The sequence below is a fragment of the Chaetodon auriga genome, chromosome 18 (genome assembly GCF_051107435.1).
Source record: "Chaetodon auriga isolate fChaAug3 chromosome 18, fChaAug3.hap1, whole genome shotgun sequence".
NCBI lineage: Eukaryota > Metazoa > Chordata > Actinopteri > Chaetodontiformes > Chaetodontidae > Chaetodon > Chaetodon auriga.
Window position 1 is genome coordinate 17,373,463 of NC_135091.1, and position 17,738 is coordinate 17,391,200.

Here is a 17,738-nt window from a genome sequence, read left to right on the forward strand (position 1 = left end):
AGGCCTGGATGATAACTTTTTTGCACATAGCACTGGTGCTAAAGAGATTGATAGTTTTGTAGCACATGCAGCAAAATTGTAGCATGAGTATAAAACACCTGTTACCATCTCTAAAAACAACCACACACACACACACACACACACACACCTAGTGCAGTTCACCACAAACAGTCATGTTACAGGCAAAGGACATTAATGTTGCATACAGGGTACCATCAAAACCTTAACAAGAATTTTTTTCAGACAAACATTATCTATCCATAATGGAAAAATTGCAGCAACATAACACCTTGTTAGACAAAACATCCATTATCTATGCCTTAAATGAGCACAACAAATGCCAAAATTTCTATCACCATGCATACAATATTATTAAACTTAAATTCCTATCGCTTTTTGTTAAAGTGTAAGGTCCTTTTAGTGTAGCTGTGATATCGCTTCCACCAAAACCACCACACTGCATTTACAGAAACAGTAATTTTATCATCCTAATACACTTGGATACAAATGGATAGCAATGACACAGGTGTGCCATGGGAATTTCAAAATAAATGTGTATATTCAAAATGATTATATGGATTGATGGTGCCATAAAAGTACTGATGTTCAATAACCAGCCCTACTTGCCATTTTCATTTCAACTCATTTGGATCACTTATTATTATTATTAAGTAAGTATTATAATAGGTACTGAAATCTGGGTAGGAATTAGGGTTCCTACAACAAACCACTGAAATTCCAACACACAATAAAATTGGTAAGTGGAGATGGGAAAATGCTGCCATATTCCAAAATACTCACAACGTCTATTTTGATGTTTAATGTTCACAGGGGATGAAGGAGCTTGACCAAATCTTGCTGTGAGCCGATGCAGTGGGAAGTCTAAAAAGATGAGGCCCAAAGCACATGAAAAGACAGAAACTAATATTCACACTGTTAATCAATTGCATACAATGAAACTATGTGATAGTATTAATCAAAGATTAGCCAGCACACACTGCAACAATCAAAGTCAAAACCAGGGTTAAAAAATAAAGAATCACCACTATTTTGCTTGTTTAAACATACTAAATTCGATTTTGTTTGGTGTATTCTGCTTGTTTGGAGTAACCAGTGCCCTTTCATACAGGCTTGTGTTGTTCATGTTCACATAGTTTGATCAAATATAATAAAAGATTAAGACAGACATTTCATTTCATTTTGATTCAATTTTCAAATAATGAATACACTCAACAACCACTGACTTGCTTGGTCATAATTTTCCATTCTCCTCTGGCAAAATCATCAGTTAGCTTTGATCAAACTTGTACAGTTACTTGGAATAATTACTGGGTGATAAAAATAAATGATTGAACACTCAACATCCCACAGATGCCCAATGGTCCCATCACGTTTTAGAGAATAACATTTTTTAAAAATCTGTGATTTTTAACCATTTTAACATGCTCACATCTGATTTGTTAAAAACTCTCTGAAGACCACAGGTACGCAATAAACTGACCTGTCATACAACCTTAACTGACTTCACTGACAAAGCTAGCAAGCTACCATCGTTAGTTCGAACTTTTCCTTTGAATCAACAGTAAAGTTAAGCTCACGAATCAGTCTAACTTACTTTCACAATCATAGATATGAGTGACTCAATTCACAGTTTTCTATCAAAAAAAATCCCCAAACCCCACCGTTTAATTAATCACAACACGGACGTGCGTTTTCGTTAGGGTTCGCTAACGATACATCCACAAGTAGCTAGCACTTTCGCTAGCGTTGCCTACGTTAGCAACTGCCTTTGACGTTAGCAACAGGTGTTAGCATTTAATGAATTTGGGGCACATTAGCACGACGACTGTCGTGCAGTTTAGATGAACACATACTCAGTAACTCAAAGGGAGGTCGTACACAATAACTCACCCGTTTTATTCCAGGGGAACCTGCCGAGTCCACTGAAAGTCAAGGTGATGGGAGCAGCAGAGGTTTACCAGATTAATGTTTACCAGGCGAATCCACGCGCAACCACGGCGGAGCTAAACGTACTCCACCCGCCCAAACTTTTCCTTTAGCTTGTCCTGTTCCAGTGTTTTTCTTCTGATGTACACTGTTGTGACAGATGACCCGTTTAGCTATCTTGGAAAATATTTTGGTGTAACTCCAAATTCGACTAACACCACAGCAAACCGACGATAGGAACAGTTAGTAGGTTGCTAACGTCAGGGTGCGCAAAATAGCCCGCGTGCTGGAAACAGTGCACGTTTTTTTTTTTTTTTTTTCCCATCCCTGACCCGGAACTGTCGTTGCTGTGGCCTGACACACAAGTAAATGCACAAATTCAGTTAAACCTTGCCTTATTTTTTTCTTATACCCTACTCATTTCAGTTAGTGCTGCTTTGAAAAAATTATACACACAAATAATTTATCTCACCCAGCCAGAGGTCTTGACCCATGAAAGCCTGGCTCTGATCCGGATCGTACATATCAATACTTTGGCTATGCAAGTCTCTGTCCAGGTGGATCTTATTTTCATTTCCATCTCTCAGAATAAAGCTGCTTAACACCACTTCCAATAAGAGATATCATGTGCATGCACAGAGACTGAACTGGCCTAAAAGTCTTTTTGTATTTCTTTAGTAGACTGACAAATGAGTGCTATAACTATGATTTTGAATGCCAAGCATTAAAGTGAGCTATGTGTCTTCCTATGATTGCTGTAAATCAATTGTCATGAAATGAATGAATGTCAAATGAATTGCTCAAGAATATGTTGTGGTTTAAAGTACCATTTTTGAAGGAGTGATGAGGAAAGTGTTGCCTCAAGAGTGATTTCACCAGAGTGTTCCTCTCCACAGACAGGATGAAAGCACAGGAAACGGGTCACTGTGTAGATGAATATAGAAGAAACATCACTCAAAGTGCGTATACTCATCTGATGAGTCATAGTTTACGGCCGGGAGGAGCAGCATGATTTAGTTTCACAACAGAACATTTTGTTCTAAAAATTTGTGTTTGAACACAAAAATTCTTACATGAACAATACACAATGAGCCTTCTGTCTTCCATATCCACAAGAGCAAAAGTAAAGCTGGCATTGATCATTTCATCATGTACTTGAGACCTGAAACACAAACTGTTCTGCAACTTTGCCCACAGCCGCATCTTTTTTTCTGTTTCAGTTGCTACCTCAACCACTGAAGGAATACAAGTAATAATAGTAATGATAACAAAAAACTTTTGTGTCAGTATCTCATGTTGTGATTATTTACTTTTAGTATGTTTATTTTGACATGTAATGCATTTACCAATTGAAATAATGTAATTATGTTCAAGTCAAGGATGTGTTGTTCCATGTGTTGATACATCTCTGCCTTTTGCCTTCGAGCAAAACTAATTTACACCAAATCTGCACGGTGCCAAATATACAGTAGATGTAGAGTAGAATATTTATTCATTAAAACTCCAACAGTTATGACTCAGCCAAATGAGTCTCTGAAATGGGACAGTCAATATCACACTCTGCAACCATTTGCAATTCATTAAAAGTAAAAGAAAACAAAAATAGAATCACCCTGTCAGAAAGAAAGTCAGATAGCTGGATGAATATTTGACTTTAAACTCATGGTGATGGCAACTAGTCAGTAACATGAATCAGTAACAACTGGGTACACTCTCATTTCCACATGATAACATGGAGAGTGACGATATGGCTCAGGAACACATGGTTAAAAAAGAAAATACCATCCAACATTTCCCTGGCTGAAGTGAACCACTAGGGGGAGCCAATGCACCATAATGACCTAAGGGTGCACTTATTCTTATGGTGTCATGCTGTACCTGTTTGTTGACTTTGTATTTGATGACTGTTCAGACTACTTAGATACATTAGCATGCAATATAACAAAAATATATAATAAAACAGAGTATATAATAATTAAAAAGAGATAAGAGAAGAGTGAAAATACTGAATTCCTAAGACAGTGAAGGCAGAGACCCCTTTTTGTTCTTTCTTTGTGACAGCTGTCCTCCAAACTGCTGTGAGTACAGCAGAAGTCTCAAGATGGAGAAAACTGCTTCCTGTTAAGGCTGTATTTGAAATCAGCACTAAACCCTGTGTACAAAATGCTATTTGGTAAGCCACTTTCACGTATTTTAAATTCAATTTAAAACTCTTTAGAATTCTCCTTCTCTCATGCATGCACACGTCAGAAAAAGTAACAGAAACAGAAGAGTGAATTTGACAGAAGTTACGTACTGCTGCAAAATCTAATTTGAGAAAGACTGGAGAATAGAAACACCTGGATACCTTGTGGAAACCCTGACTAGTGCAGGAACTGCTGGGAAAACAGCTTTCAGTCACCTCTCAGTGAGAAACTGTTTTTGGATTGTAGTCAGAAATGAGTTATTGGGGATGGAGCTGCAGGAGGTGAGGCTGCAGGTTGCATGGCTATGGGCCCTGTGGCTGTAGATGGAGGTGCTGTTACTGTTGGTGGTTCTGAGGCTGTTTGGCATCATGTCCACTTTCTTGTACAGTTTTCTTTAGGGATTTTGTGGAGTGATTGAGCCTTAAAACAAGCCTTCTTCACAGCACATATACTGCCTTGTCATGGCAGGAAAAGCACAGGTGTAACTAATAATATTAACAATGGCTCTGTTCTATTTCAGTGTCCCAGTAAGCTGTGGCAGTGGGCCAGAATGTGCATTACCTGAAACCAACACAGCTAAATGGAATTCAGTCATCATTTATTTGATTATTTACACCTGTGCTATTCTTGCTGTGAAATGTCAAAATGCTCTCTGTGAAAATGACCTGATCACGTGCTGTGAGAGATTTCTGAAAGCCAGAGTGTCATTTGTAGGTATCTGATGTTTGTAAAAGATTCTACTCCTGCTGCACTGCCTAAAAACGTGTGTCATCAGAGATGTAATCAGAATACAAAAATTGCTGTCTGTAAACACAGCAGTTACAGAGTTTGGTGGTTTTAGCATCAGTGCTGGCCTTATCTGCATATTTATCTCCTGAGGTGAAAAAGAGGGGGATCCTGCAGCTCCAGTTTTATTCTTTTTAATCATGCAAATAATGGCCTTACATATACATAATGATTCCTTTCAACGCATCAAAGCAACATGTTTTCAGCTAGCTGATGATACAGCTATCTCTCGAAAGAATGAAAAGACATATCAAGTGTCTTAATTAATGTATTCACTAAGGTACCAGCGCCAACTAAATATTGAAAAAGGCACCCTTTTTCTGTTTAAACATGAAAGTGTTCCAGTTAAAGAAGAAGTTATATATTTAGGAATCAATATTAGTAAAAATGTGGTAGACAATACAGACAATACAGGGGGCAGCAGCACGCCGGATTTGGGTGTAGTTGCTCAGCCGGAAACCGGAAGTTCGTCACTAGTCAGCCACAGCAGCCATTTTGACGGAAAGAGTGAAGAGCAGGAGAACTGCGTGTTTGTTGTTTAGCAGTCGTATTTACGCTTAAAAAGATTTCACCATGGCTATGCAAGCAGCAAAACGCGCTAACGTAAGTGTGAAGAATTGAGAAGTGGTTTATTCTGTGATGTATATAACATATAATATTAGCTTGGTTCGGTTAGAAGCTAGCGTCAGCTGGTGTTAGCATACGGTTAGCCCGTTAGCATGCTAACGAATTGAACAGAATCTCATAATATTATAATTTAGCGCCTTTTTACTTTTTATTGAGACAACATATCACCGTATTTAGGTGACTCATTTTGGACCATCTGGGGGTTTGAAGTTTTTGTTTGAGAAACGTGGCGACATGTACACTGTAACACCGACGTCACTTAGTTAAACGTCGGTTGATAATGTTTTCGCTAACTCTAACTATTGGTTCTCAATCAGAATAGCGCTAAGTATTTAAATGTATAAGGTGGTGATATGGCCCCTGGGAAACTTTGTTGGCCAGGAGATAAAGTCGTTAATGTCAAATAAATGAGTCAAATGGAAGTAGTAGCCGTTACCGCAGCGCAGGTTATAGGATCACTGAGGTCAATGTCCCCCTTAGCTTCAGAGACACTAAAAGGAACCTACGTGTATGGCTTCACTTGAGCTTTTAGTTAGAATGGCCTCAGCAGTGGTCGCGACGTTTTGTCAGTTACTAAAACCCCAGACTGCATCTCCATTGACTTCTCTGTGGTTTAACCTGATGTCCAACAGGATGTTTAATACTTGTGTTTCTCTTGTTGTGTGCTACAGATACGATTACCTCCTGAGGTGAACAGAATCTTGTATGTCAGGAACCTTCCTTACAAGATCACAGCTGAGGAAATGTATGATATCTTTGGGAAGTATGGACCCATACGTCAAATCAGAACGTAAGTGTTTATACTCCCAGAGACATTTGTCAGTGTGGAAGACATGCATCAGGTACAGGATTACATATAAAATTGATTCTGGTCAGAATAGATCGTGTTATTATAACATATAATGGTATTATAGCACACATACACACAAACTTTCTAAGTAATGAGGCTTTTTCAGTGCCATTCTCAAAGTTAAACAGATACAAAGCTAGAATTCCCTCCACATTATTTTGCTCGGATTGATGAGTCAGGTACGTTAATCAGCATTGAAAAAGTCCTGTTTCCTGAAAAGAGCAGATAGATGTGAGTCATATTTTTGTTGGGTCAGTAGGAAAACATCATTAGAAAGAGGACAGAATATTTTCGACTGCATCAGCCACTATCGATGCTATACAGATTTCTAGATTAGCAAGAAGGAAATATCAGCATTGCCCATATATACATTTTCATCTCACATAAAAATAGATTCCAAACAGTTTTGGTTCCATTGAAATGTCTTTTTCTGTTGCATGGCTCTAGATATTGGTCTTGTGGTCACTTCCTGTGTGTTTTGCTCTTCTGTATTTCTCAGAGGGAACACGCCTGAAACACGAGGAACAGCCTATGTGGTTTATGAAGACATCTTTGATGCCAAGAACGCTTGTGACCATCTGTCAGGCTTTAATGTCTGCAACCGTTACCTGGTGGTCCTCTACTACAACGCAAACAGAGTATGTATGAGCATTACAGTGTCTGTGTGCATCACGAGGTCAAAGAGCAGTCAGGAATATGCTTAAGTAAATGTCAAACAAAACTAGTTTTGGGATTTAAAATCCAAGTTTTGAATCTTTAGACAATTCAATCATATACTTTCTTCAAGTTATTGCATGTTTAGTTTAACTTTCCTTGTTTTATTGACTCTTCACAGGCTTTCCAGAAGATGGACACAAAGAAGAAAGAGGAACAGCTGAAGCTTCTAAAAGAGAAATACGGCATCAACACAGACCCTCCAAAATAGTTTTCTGGAACCCCCCCCCCCCCCCCTCATCTTTTCTCTTGTACCTTTACAAAAATTGCTTTCCTTTTTTTATGCTGGTGTTGGTTTACTGACGTGGTTTTCAAAATGTCATTTTTAAATGATTTTTTGAAATGAGCAGTCAGAAAATATATTTTGTTCCATATTTCCGTCATCAAATACTCGAGAAGGCTGTTAAGACTGGCAGTATGTGAATTACGTCATGGCAGGAAACAGCTGAATGCCGTTCACATAGAATATTGTTTCTGAAAATTCAGTTTCAGGACAGGACTTCAAAAGTTTTGTTGGTGTACCGGTCAAAGCGATTGACAGGTGGGATAAACTCTTCAGCAACAGGGTCTAGATGGTGATTGGTCATAATGTTCACGCTGGGAAAGATGTTTAAACCTGCTACAGCAGATTGTTTTCAGTTTTGTTGTCACTTCTTCTTCAGACTTCGATGATCTTTTAATTTAAAGCCAACCATGGATATGCAGTGTGTGATATCAAATGAAGTTTATCAGCACTGACTCTGTAAAGTAAATGCTTGCTGTAAAATAAATTTTCTTTTTTTCTAAAAGCTTCTGTCTTCTGCCTTTTTGCTTACGGTAGATTTAATGTGGTGGAAGTGCTGTCCTCTGCATGAACCCATTTAGATCAATAGGCCAGATGCATTTTCCACATTTGCACAGGAGTTAGGGGCTTGCTGATTCTTGGTTTGCCTGAAGCTTCAAACAGCTTGTGACGGTGCCGTCTCTGGGGTTTTAGTGTGGAGTGTGCTGTCTCTGAGTGAGGCCACAGGCCTCCAAGTGAACCCTGTGTAATCAGTGATATTGTGCCAAAGGCTCATGGGCAAACAGAGCAGACTCAGTACTGAGAAGTATTTTTATATAGAACAAAAAAAAGTTAGTGCCACTTGGTATTATCTCTGCCACATGTAAATCCATCAAATCACAGAAAATGAAAACCGCTCTTCATGTACAGTAGCTACCGCCACTTCAAAAACATCTTTGTCTCACTCAAAAGTGACATCTGGTGGATGAACAGGGACATTATCTCAGAAACGTATCTTCCACTCAGAAGTGCAGCAGCACAACCTTCAATACTGGCTCTAAGTATTGGAGCCACTTACTAGATTTACCTCTTGTAGTAACAAATCAAAGAAGGAAGCAGGTTTGCTTGTGTTCGTGTTAGGGCAGTCGCTGTTTGGACCACAAATCAACGAACCATTGATACCGAAGATTTGCTGATTGTCTTGTATGACAGACAAAATAGAACATCTGAAGACCTCCCACTGTACTTGAGCAGATTGTAATGGACATTTTCCATAATTTTGTAGGTACTCATTATGCAGAAAAGTGACCCCTGTGAGTGCTTTGTTATTCTTTTTAATATTATTATTGTACTAACATAACTGATGCATAATGTTTAAACAGCATTTTCACTTCAGCTGGGGTTAGTTTTAACTGATTTCCACTCTGTTGTGTCATTTAATCTATAATCAGGTGTTATATTTTATGCTCTGATCACAGGATTTATTTTCAAAGACTACATCTGCAAAGCAACAATAGCTGTCAAATAAAAGGTAGTGTAAAATTCATAATTCTCTCTGAGTTGTAGTGAAGTACAAGAATAACATCCGATAAAAATATTTGTGGGGAAGCTGTTATTGTCAATGTGTTGTTTATCTCTGCCATTTACCTTTTCATTTGTCCTAGTGTGCCACAGCACAGCTGCGATTGGTTGACTACACAGGACACACATGTCTTTAACACCTTAAAGACATGTTGCCATTGAGATTCTAGTTAGCAAGTACGAGGAGAAGTGGGTAGAAAAGTAAAGCTAAAAGTAATGGATAACAGTTGAAATAGGTGAAATTACTGCATAAATAGTAATAGTAGCTACAAGCAGACATTATTAGAAGCCGCTGGTCTTGGTGTAGCTCTGCTATATATAGATGCTGCTTGAAGAGATGGTTTGTTGAGTTAGCAGACCAGACAAGAGCCCATAGAGTTCCTTTTATTAGATTAAATCACAACACAGGGAGTAGTGCAGCCATGTCGTCAGGGACACAATACATGCTACAAAAGAATCCTTGTACACGTTTGCCTTTGCTTACATTTGGTATCCTGATAGCAATAATAGTAACAACGGAGTTGGAATTAGAAACATTGTCTGGCCAAAGATGTTCATGTAAAGAAGTTCAGATTCGAAAGGAGCCACACCGCTGAGAGATGACGATGGACTGGTATGCTGGATCTTTATTGCAGTTCTGTATGTTGTGGCATATCTCATCTCCTTTGACCTCCTTAAGCTCTTAGAACCCTGGTTGTGTTAATTCAGGTTGGAAAGTGTCTGCAATGCTTTCAGACAGGGCCAGGTGATGCACTTAAAGACGTGGGCTTACGGGTTATTTCCAAATCATTTTTAAGAGGTAACACACTGAACTTCTCTACATTTAGTATGTATCTGTACGTGTACAATGTGTGAGAGAGGGGAGTAAAAAAGTACAAAAAGATTGACTGATTGGTACGAGAGAAATACTTCGAGGGTCAGGGAGGGCGAATTGTCCAACCTACTAAAAACATGGCTTAACAGTAAGGGCTGTCCTCTACTAGTTACAGTGTATAATGAAACGCCATTCACTGCTCCTCTCACTACGTAGCATTCACTTACTTCCACTGAAAAACACAAACAGAAAAGTTCAAACGCTGCACAGACCTTATCTCTTCTCCTCTTTAATGCTCAAAAAAGTCTAAAAAAACCCCTCTAAATTCAACATATTGATATGCAACCCGCAGGCTAGTTGGAAAATTGTGGATGTGATGGTTTCTCATAACTAAGTTTGATAACAATGCTCTCCAACTATAGATGAATACTTAGTTCTTCCTTCTAATCTAGTCTAACTCCAACTAAGGGAAGCGGCATTCATTCATTCTCCAGGGGATCCGGATGATGCTTCATCTCAGTTGCCTCCGTTTGCTTCAAAAAGGTATCAATCAATCTCTTTTTTACGCCTGGTTCCAAATGATGGATTCCCCCACATTCAACGTCTGCTCATTTGTCATGAGATAGTGTGTTTAAACACGCAGGGGCGGGGATTTAGTTCTCAGCAACATATACTACAGCTACTCTACAAGGAAACATGCTCCCACAGTTAAAGCAGTCAAAAGAAAACTTCTCGACAGGTCACAAAAATTACATCCCATACGACAACACTTGTAGAGGACCTACTGCAATGTGTTTTTTTTTCTCCCGAGTCGGTAAAAACCTTTTCTCACGGTTTCTCCCAAGTCTCTCTGCTTTGATAAGGCTTTCTGTCTGCGGTTACAGGATGCAAAATGAGGAGATTTTTAAGGCAGAACCTAAAGGCATGCAAATTAACTACGTTTACAATTTCTTTACTGACAGTACAAGCATGTTTTTGTAAGGAAAAGTTGGACAAACGCTAATCCATCTCTGCTAGAGCTAATATTTGAGAGGATGGACAGAGTGTCTTATTGGAGGCAGATACATTATCATAGGAATTTGGTTCAGTCGACATTACTCAGTATTATGAAACACATACAGCTAGCGTCAGTAAACGCGCAACGATAAATAGAGTAGCGGCAAATTCAACGTAGCACATCACTGATGCGCAAGCTCCAGTAGAATGAAACTGTATGGAAAATATTTTGCACACTTCACATTTTGGCAGTTGATCTTTGAATAATTTAAATATATATATTCATATTTATATATATCTATATATATATTATTTGTGCAAGGTGTTCATATGTAGTGAGATATCATTTGTGTGTGTGTGTGTGTGTGTGTGTGTGTGCATGTACTGCGAGTGTGTTTGTGGTGTGAGTGTGCACCTGCACTCTTGCACCCGCACACTGTTATATGTTGTGTGTAGATCTTTTTATAGCAAATAACATTCTCATGCACACGAGTGTTTCAAACACAAGAAGCAGATCCATTGAAAGGTAGTCCAAGCATATTTTTTTTTTTTTCAGTGGAAATAGCTGCAAACTGAATGGAACATGAAATTCTTTCTGTGCAGTCCGTGGCGGCTGGTGGAGCGCTGCGTTCGCCCTCCGGCCTATTTCTGGAGGTCACACTGCAGCAGTAATACGATGGACGGGTCGCTCTTGGCCGCCTCTTTGAACTCCTCCAGCGAGATCTGGTCGTCGTTGTTCTTATCCATCTTGGAGAAGATCTTGTCCACCCGCTGCTCGGGCGTCAGGCCGTCCTCGTTCATTTTCATCATGATCACAGTGCCCACCATCTTGTAGATCGCCTGCAGGGGGAGAGAGAGAGCTAAAGTCTCTTTAATGCACCCACATTACCTTCGCTTGTGTCTTTTCCTGAGTGATGCAAGGAAACAAGGAGAAAGGAAACAAGGAATGGAGGAAATATGCTGAGGTTTCCTTTCGTCTAAACCGCCGTCTGACGGCAGCACAGATGGAGCACAGCTGGATCACTTGCCAGTCGGCTTCAGCCTCTCTCTGGCGTTGTTTGATGCCTTGGAGTTTGTACTTTCACAGAAAACATGATGTGCTGTTCAAATAATAATAAGGACACACAGAAACTCCAGTCTGTGCTATTACGTTTTTTTTCTTTTTTTTACTGATGTCCTCCACATGACAGAACAGAATGTGAAAGATTAGTCTCTGCAGCATCCACACATGCATGAATAATTTAATTCTATATTTATACTGAGCACAGATCAGTGGGACCGCTCAGATGCTGAATGCATATCAGACAGCCTCTTTTGATTTTTACTGTAAATGTGTTCGGAAAATTTTATGGAAATTATCCCACCTTACTATATCCCACATGAAGATATAGCATCATGTGTTTATTGCTGAATAACATGAAAATCTCCTCTTCTGCCTGAGTGCTATATTATCTATCAGACTAAGTGCCCTAAATTCTAGATGAGCCTGCTCTCAACATGCACTCTTGCGCTTGTTGTTTCATATTTTTCCTGTGTATGACTAATTAGGGTCTCGTCAGGCCCCGCAGGCTCAGTCCTCTGCTGTATAACCTTTCACTAATTAGAAAAAAAAATCCAAAGTGCTGCAGCCTTGTGACTCAGTAGGTTGAAAAGCATACGAGACATGTGGCAACAGATCGCTTGCTCGCCAACTGCAGCCACGTAACAAAGGAGAAGAACCTTAAAAATAAAGTTTAGCATTTTGGGAAATTTGCTTTCTTGCTGAGAGTTAGATGAGAAGATCGATAGCGCTCTCATGTCTGTACATTAAATATGCTGCTAGGTGGGTTTTAACTATTCCTTTAAAAATGCTAAATTGAAACAGTCTTGCTAATAATCGTGACAATGATACTCAATGATGCATCAAAAATATCAAGACTATTAATTATTTTAACTTGCTCGCTCCCTTAAAAGCATTATTCCTTGATGTGATACCTCGATGATCTCCAGCATCTCCACCCGTGTGATCTTGCCGTCCCCGTCCAGGTCGTACATGTTGAAGGCCCAGTTGAGTTTCTGCTCGAAGCTGCCTCGTGATGTGATGGACAGCGCGCAGATGAACTCTCTGAAGTCGATGGTGCCGTCGCCGTTCTTGTCGAAGGTCCTGAAGGCGTGCTGGGCGAACTTGGACGCGTCGCCGTAAGGGAAGAACTGGAGTGAAAGAAGAGGAAGCAGATTAGAAACGTAAGTCTATCAAAGCTAGCTTTTCTTGATAATCCCTCCAGCAATGATGCCTTGCTTTCACTCATAAGCTTGATCCCTCTGTGATGCAACCAGCACCCAAAAGGAAACATCAATATTCAGCAAGAAACTGGTGTCAAAATACAGCACATTTTCCTTTACACCTGCAAAATATGCATGCAACTCGTGATGAAACGTGGCCCAAAGTGATTCATTGGGGATTAGATTGTCAGATTTCTGGTGTGGCAAAATGATGCAGATCGTGGTTGAAAATGAATGAGGCCACTGGCAGATTTTGCCAGATCATGCTGTAGTTTGTGAGAAACGGGCAGATTAATGAAAACAGATGGTGTTATTTGGGAACATAATGATGCAAGATCTTTGCATTTAAAATCAATAGACCTTCATTACCTGCAGTAATTCAATAGACTTTGATTTCCTATTCTCATCCAGTGCTTTTAATGGTGTACTATGCAGGACTTTCCCAAAAACAATTCTGTATATAGACTCATGCAAAAAGAATCCGTCTCAATCATCACTTATGACCCACTAGAATTATGTGGCAGCGACTGTATCCGCACAGACTGCCTGTATTTTCCTATTTTGCAGTGTTTAGGACTTTCTGGGCTGCAACTTTTGGGCAGTGGGTGTGTAGCCATCAACCAATAACAATGCACTGATGAGGTTGGGACTTTATAAAAAGGTAATGACAAAGAAAAGACAGTAAGCAGCAAGTGGAGGCTATGAAAGTGTTGGACGCAGCACTGAAAAAATGCAAATATAGTGAGTCGAACTGCCAAGCAGACAAAGCTTGTTCCAAAATGAGAGTGAAATGGGGTTGTCTTTCACCTGCTGGCGAGCACTGAGGGAGAGGGTGGGGATGAAGAGCGACGCAGAGTTAGCCTGTTTTCTGTTGGACAGGTAGGTGAGGGTGGTTAGCTTAGTTAGCTTGCCAGGTAAGTATGTGAGGTGTTTCACTGGGCTGTGTGTGTTCTGCCAGCAGTGGTGACAGGCGGGGGTGGGGGCGGGGCACTTCAGGTGGCGCTGAGCAGAAGTAGGTGCTAACAATTACATTGTAGTCTTTATTGATTCCTGAAGGGAAGCTGTTTTTTCTTTCCCCTGCATGGCCACCTACAGCACCCAGAACCTTTCACGCACCTGATGCATCCTGATACATTCAACTTGAATATGGTTCTTCCAGTTACAGGACCTCCTCCCTCACAACTTCACTTTGCAGTACTTTCTTGTTGTGTCCATATGCAGATATGAGGCATCACAATATGGCATACCACGGGGCTAAATAAACTCTCAGCTTTAAAGGGTCCTAAAGGACGAATACATAAACCTATTGGTTCCCAACCTGACTACTTTAGTGCATTATTTGGTGATCCTTCTTTTTTAAGCAGCTCTCACCAAAGCCACCAGACTCCATTTACAGAAACCATTCCAATAATGACCACTAACTCTGGCTTGGTCGAAATAAGCTCTTAATTCAAGGAGTTCAATGTTAAAATTTTGGGAAAGGAGTGAGAGGGAGGGCGGACATCGGAGGAGCAGCAGGGGAAAGAAGAGTGGACCTAAAGTCACTGATCACTCAAACAGCTGATTATGGCAGTCTGTCTTCAGCGCTGCTCTGAGATGGACGCATTTCATTTACTGTCAAATGTGTTTAGTGATTACAGTACGCTTTCAGTGTGTTCCACTGGTGCACACAAACAGCTGTATGCTTTAAGAAAGTTGTCGGCCTACACCTTTTTCAAAAATATATTTCAATATGTTCAAAAAGTTTTTCACATTTGTGTGGAAACAGGAAATTGCTGGATGTCGGATGGATATTCCCCTTTGCCCAATACCAAATACTCCCTATACAACATTTGCTTTTGATGTGATTCTCCAGACCAGGATCAGGATTTAATAGGACAGCGGCACAGAAAATGGAGCACAGAGTAACACATCAAAACATTACATTTTCTGCCCAAAGTTCTGTTTTGTGCAGTGATGCCAAAATGTACAGCCCTATGGCTCTACCATACAATTCACAAAATACTATGGATCAGCTCCAGTCCAAGCCATCACTGCATAACTGCGCTACATGTACACAAGGTCAGAGGTTAATGCAGGAACTCTGTGGATGACCACTGCGCCCCTGCTCTGCTCGTCGTGTACTGTAGACCGTGAACCCTGTGGATAGCCGCGAGAAGCCGAGCGATTCATTAGATTCAACCTTCCACTTGACCTCTCTGGTAAACGCTCTCAGAGCCGATGGGTAATCTAAGCTGAGCGAGGCTGCTCTCTGAGGACTTGTGTTGCAGATGCAGCCTTCATCAAGGAAACACAACAAACTGGAAGAGATTTTCCATTCCGTTTCATCATTTGAGAAAATGTCTTGCAGTTTATTTTCTATTCATATAAACTATAAATTTGACATCTTTGCGTAAGGAATGACTGAAAAAAGTCAGTGAATGGCTCAGGCATGGATCTATTATGTCAAGTTGAATCGGAGAAATGAAATACCTTCATCATTTTAATATTAAGTCTCTCAGCAAATGTCATCAGATCCCTGTGCTGACATGTGGACTCAAAGATGAGAATTAAAGTACTTCTTCAGGAGGAAGTCAACTTTTATGAGTAAGATAGGCTTCTAGAAAAGCTGTAACTAACAACTGAAAGGAAAGAACAAGTTGTGAACATAACATCATCATTTAAGTTGATATGACCACCCGATGTGCATGTAACTCCTTTTTTAGCTCTGTTTTTGGTCTTCACCAGCTCCAGAGTGAAATATCATACTCTTTAGCCTCTAAATGTTCCACTATATTCACCAGCTAGTTGCTACCTTCGTCTGTCTGCTGAACGGTGCTCCACAGGTAGCCTGCAGTGAGTTTTTAGAGCTTTTTCGCTGCCTGCTGCATCTAGAAACGACATTGAGTTTATCAATTCAGGTGATTATCTGTGGTGAGTGACCCCTTTCACATAACACATAGCCAGTCCATCTATTATTAATAAGAGGAGTTTGATTATAGCAGATTTAAACTTCAGAACTTTGAAAGCAGCGGGGAGAAAATCCACTGCAGGTTTATGCAGCAAGCAAATCCGAGGCACGTGCACTTATGTTTCAGGCGGTACAAGACTGTTCTACACTGTGTCCTTGGCCGTGTGCGGAGATACATATCCGAATAAAAAGGCGAGGACACTGCCTTAGCCTCTCCAAAGAGTGACTGCCCCAGCACGAACAAACCGTCTGCAGTCACGACGGGGGGGAAGTCGAGGCCATGAATTCTAATGGGAGGGGAGAGAGTGCAGTGGATGGGAAATAAAAAAGAGAGGGGAGGAGGATAAATAAGACAGGGTTAGACGCTGAGAGTCAGCTCGGGTTGCAAAACTGCCCATCTGCAATAAGGTCCCACCCATGTAAATTCTGCTGCAGTAGCAAACCGATCTGACTGCAGCGAGAAGTTAACAGAGAGAAGAGACAGGGGGGGGAGACAGAGAGAGAGTCAGCGGGCAACAAGGTGAGGAGAAGAATGAAAACAGGAAAGATGGACGAGACTAAAGCGAGTGTGACAGAGAAAGTGTTAGAGGGAGCGTGACAGCAGTGGAGTTTGCCCCCCGCCCTCATCCAGGTCCCTATCTGCCCCTTCTCCAGAGAAGACTAACTAATTTGAAGAAGGAAGCCCCCTCAGGACAGGTGGGGAGGTGGGGGTGTAGAGAGCAGGGTGCTGACTGATGCTTTCTGCACAAATGCGACGTGTCTCCCTTCCCACGAGCGCTGCTTCCTGTCCCCGCACGGCCCTGCCTCGCCTCGTCTGCCCAAGCCCCCGAGGGACGGGAGGAGGCACGTGGACGGACGGGGCGATGTGGGAAGGCGTTTCGAGGGGAGGGAGGGAGGGTGGGGAGGAATGAGAGGGAGGAGGAAAGGTGTCAGGGAAGTGATGCGGGAGAGATGCTGATGATGGGAGGGAGGGGGAGAGCAAGCCACTGCGGCTCCTCGACAATCTGGCAAGTTATGAAACACTTTGTTATGTAAAAACGGAGAGAAGAAAGGCGGAAAGTGGGGCAGGGTGATGAGACTGTGAAATTCCTCCATCGGAGTTTCTTTGGTTCCTTTTGTCTGTCTTTGTCACACGCAGAAGCATCGTCGGATGTCAGAGCAATAGACGGCAACCGTCGAGGCTGAAAAACAAAACCTTCACTAGATGGCACACGATTACCACTTAACCAAACCTTGAAGCCGCCGTTTCCTCGCTTTTACAGCTACGGATATTAGGTTGTTAACATTTCCATTAAGTCTCATTCCTCTTCTGATTTGGCTCCCATTTGCTGTTATGGCTGTTTGATATGGTTGTTTGGAGTCGGCCATCAAAGGACAGGCTGAATGCCAGGCGGACAGGCACAGCTGGCTTAATAAAGGCTAATGCTGCAGTGTCTGTGTGTGTCAATGAGCGCGTGGCGAGGCCTACCCACCCAACCTCCATACACACACACACACGCATGCACGCACGCACACACGACCTAAAACATGCCGCTGTTAAATGGAACATTAAAGCCTTCGTAATCAGCCTGCAAGCTGGCACTCGTGCTGATCCAAAAACCGCAAGAGAGGAAGCCAGAGAGCAGGGAGGAAACAAGGGAAGGTACGAAGAAGATAGAACAGGAAGGCGATAGAAGAGGAAAGGGAAAAAGAGAAAGAGGGAAACAGAAAGACATTTCAGCAGTCACACTCAAATGAAGGCCGTTTCACACTAACAGAACAGT

The 17,738-nt window shown here is 41.2% G+C and overlaps 2 protein-coding genes across 2 annotated transcripts in view; one reads left to right on the plus strand and one right to left on the minus strand.

Annotated features, from left to right (window-relative positions):
• Positions 1–5,403: 5,403 nt before the first annotated feature.
• sf3b6 (splicing factor 3b, subunit 6) lies at positions 5,404–7,898 on the plus strand. The gene is made up of 4 exons (XM_076755554.1): positions 5,404–5,522; positions 6,218–6,336; positions 6,896–7,034; positions 7,232–7,898. Exons 1-4 carry the CDS (start codon positions 5,493–5,495, stop codon positions 7,319–7,321), a joined length of 378 nt encoding a protein of 125 aa, XP_076611669.1. The 5' UTR covers positions 5,404–5,492; the 3' UTR covers positions 7,322–7,898.
• Positions 7,899–9,321: 1,423 nt separating this feature from the next.
• Positions 9,322–17,738, minus strand: part of vsnl1a (visinin-like 1a) — a 28,294-nt gene continuing 19,877 nt past the window's right edge. The window contains exons 3-4 of the mRNA XM_076756889.1: positions 12,738–12,953; positions 9,322–11,603 (exon numbers count right to left, since the gene is read on the minus strand). Coding sequence (XP_076613004.1) covers positions 11,406–11,603; positions 12,738–12,953 — 414 coding nt within the window. The 3' untranslated portion in view covers positions 9,322–11,405. The remainder of the gene's footprint in view (positions 11,604–12,737; positions 12,954–17,738) is intronic.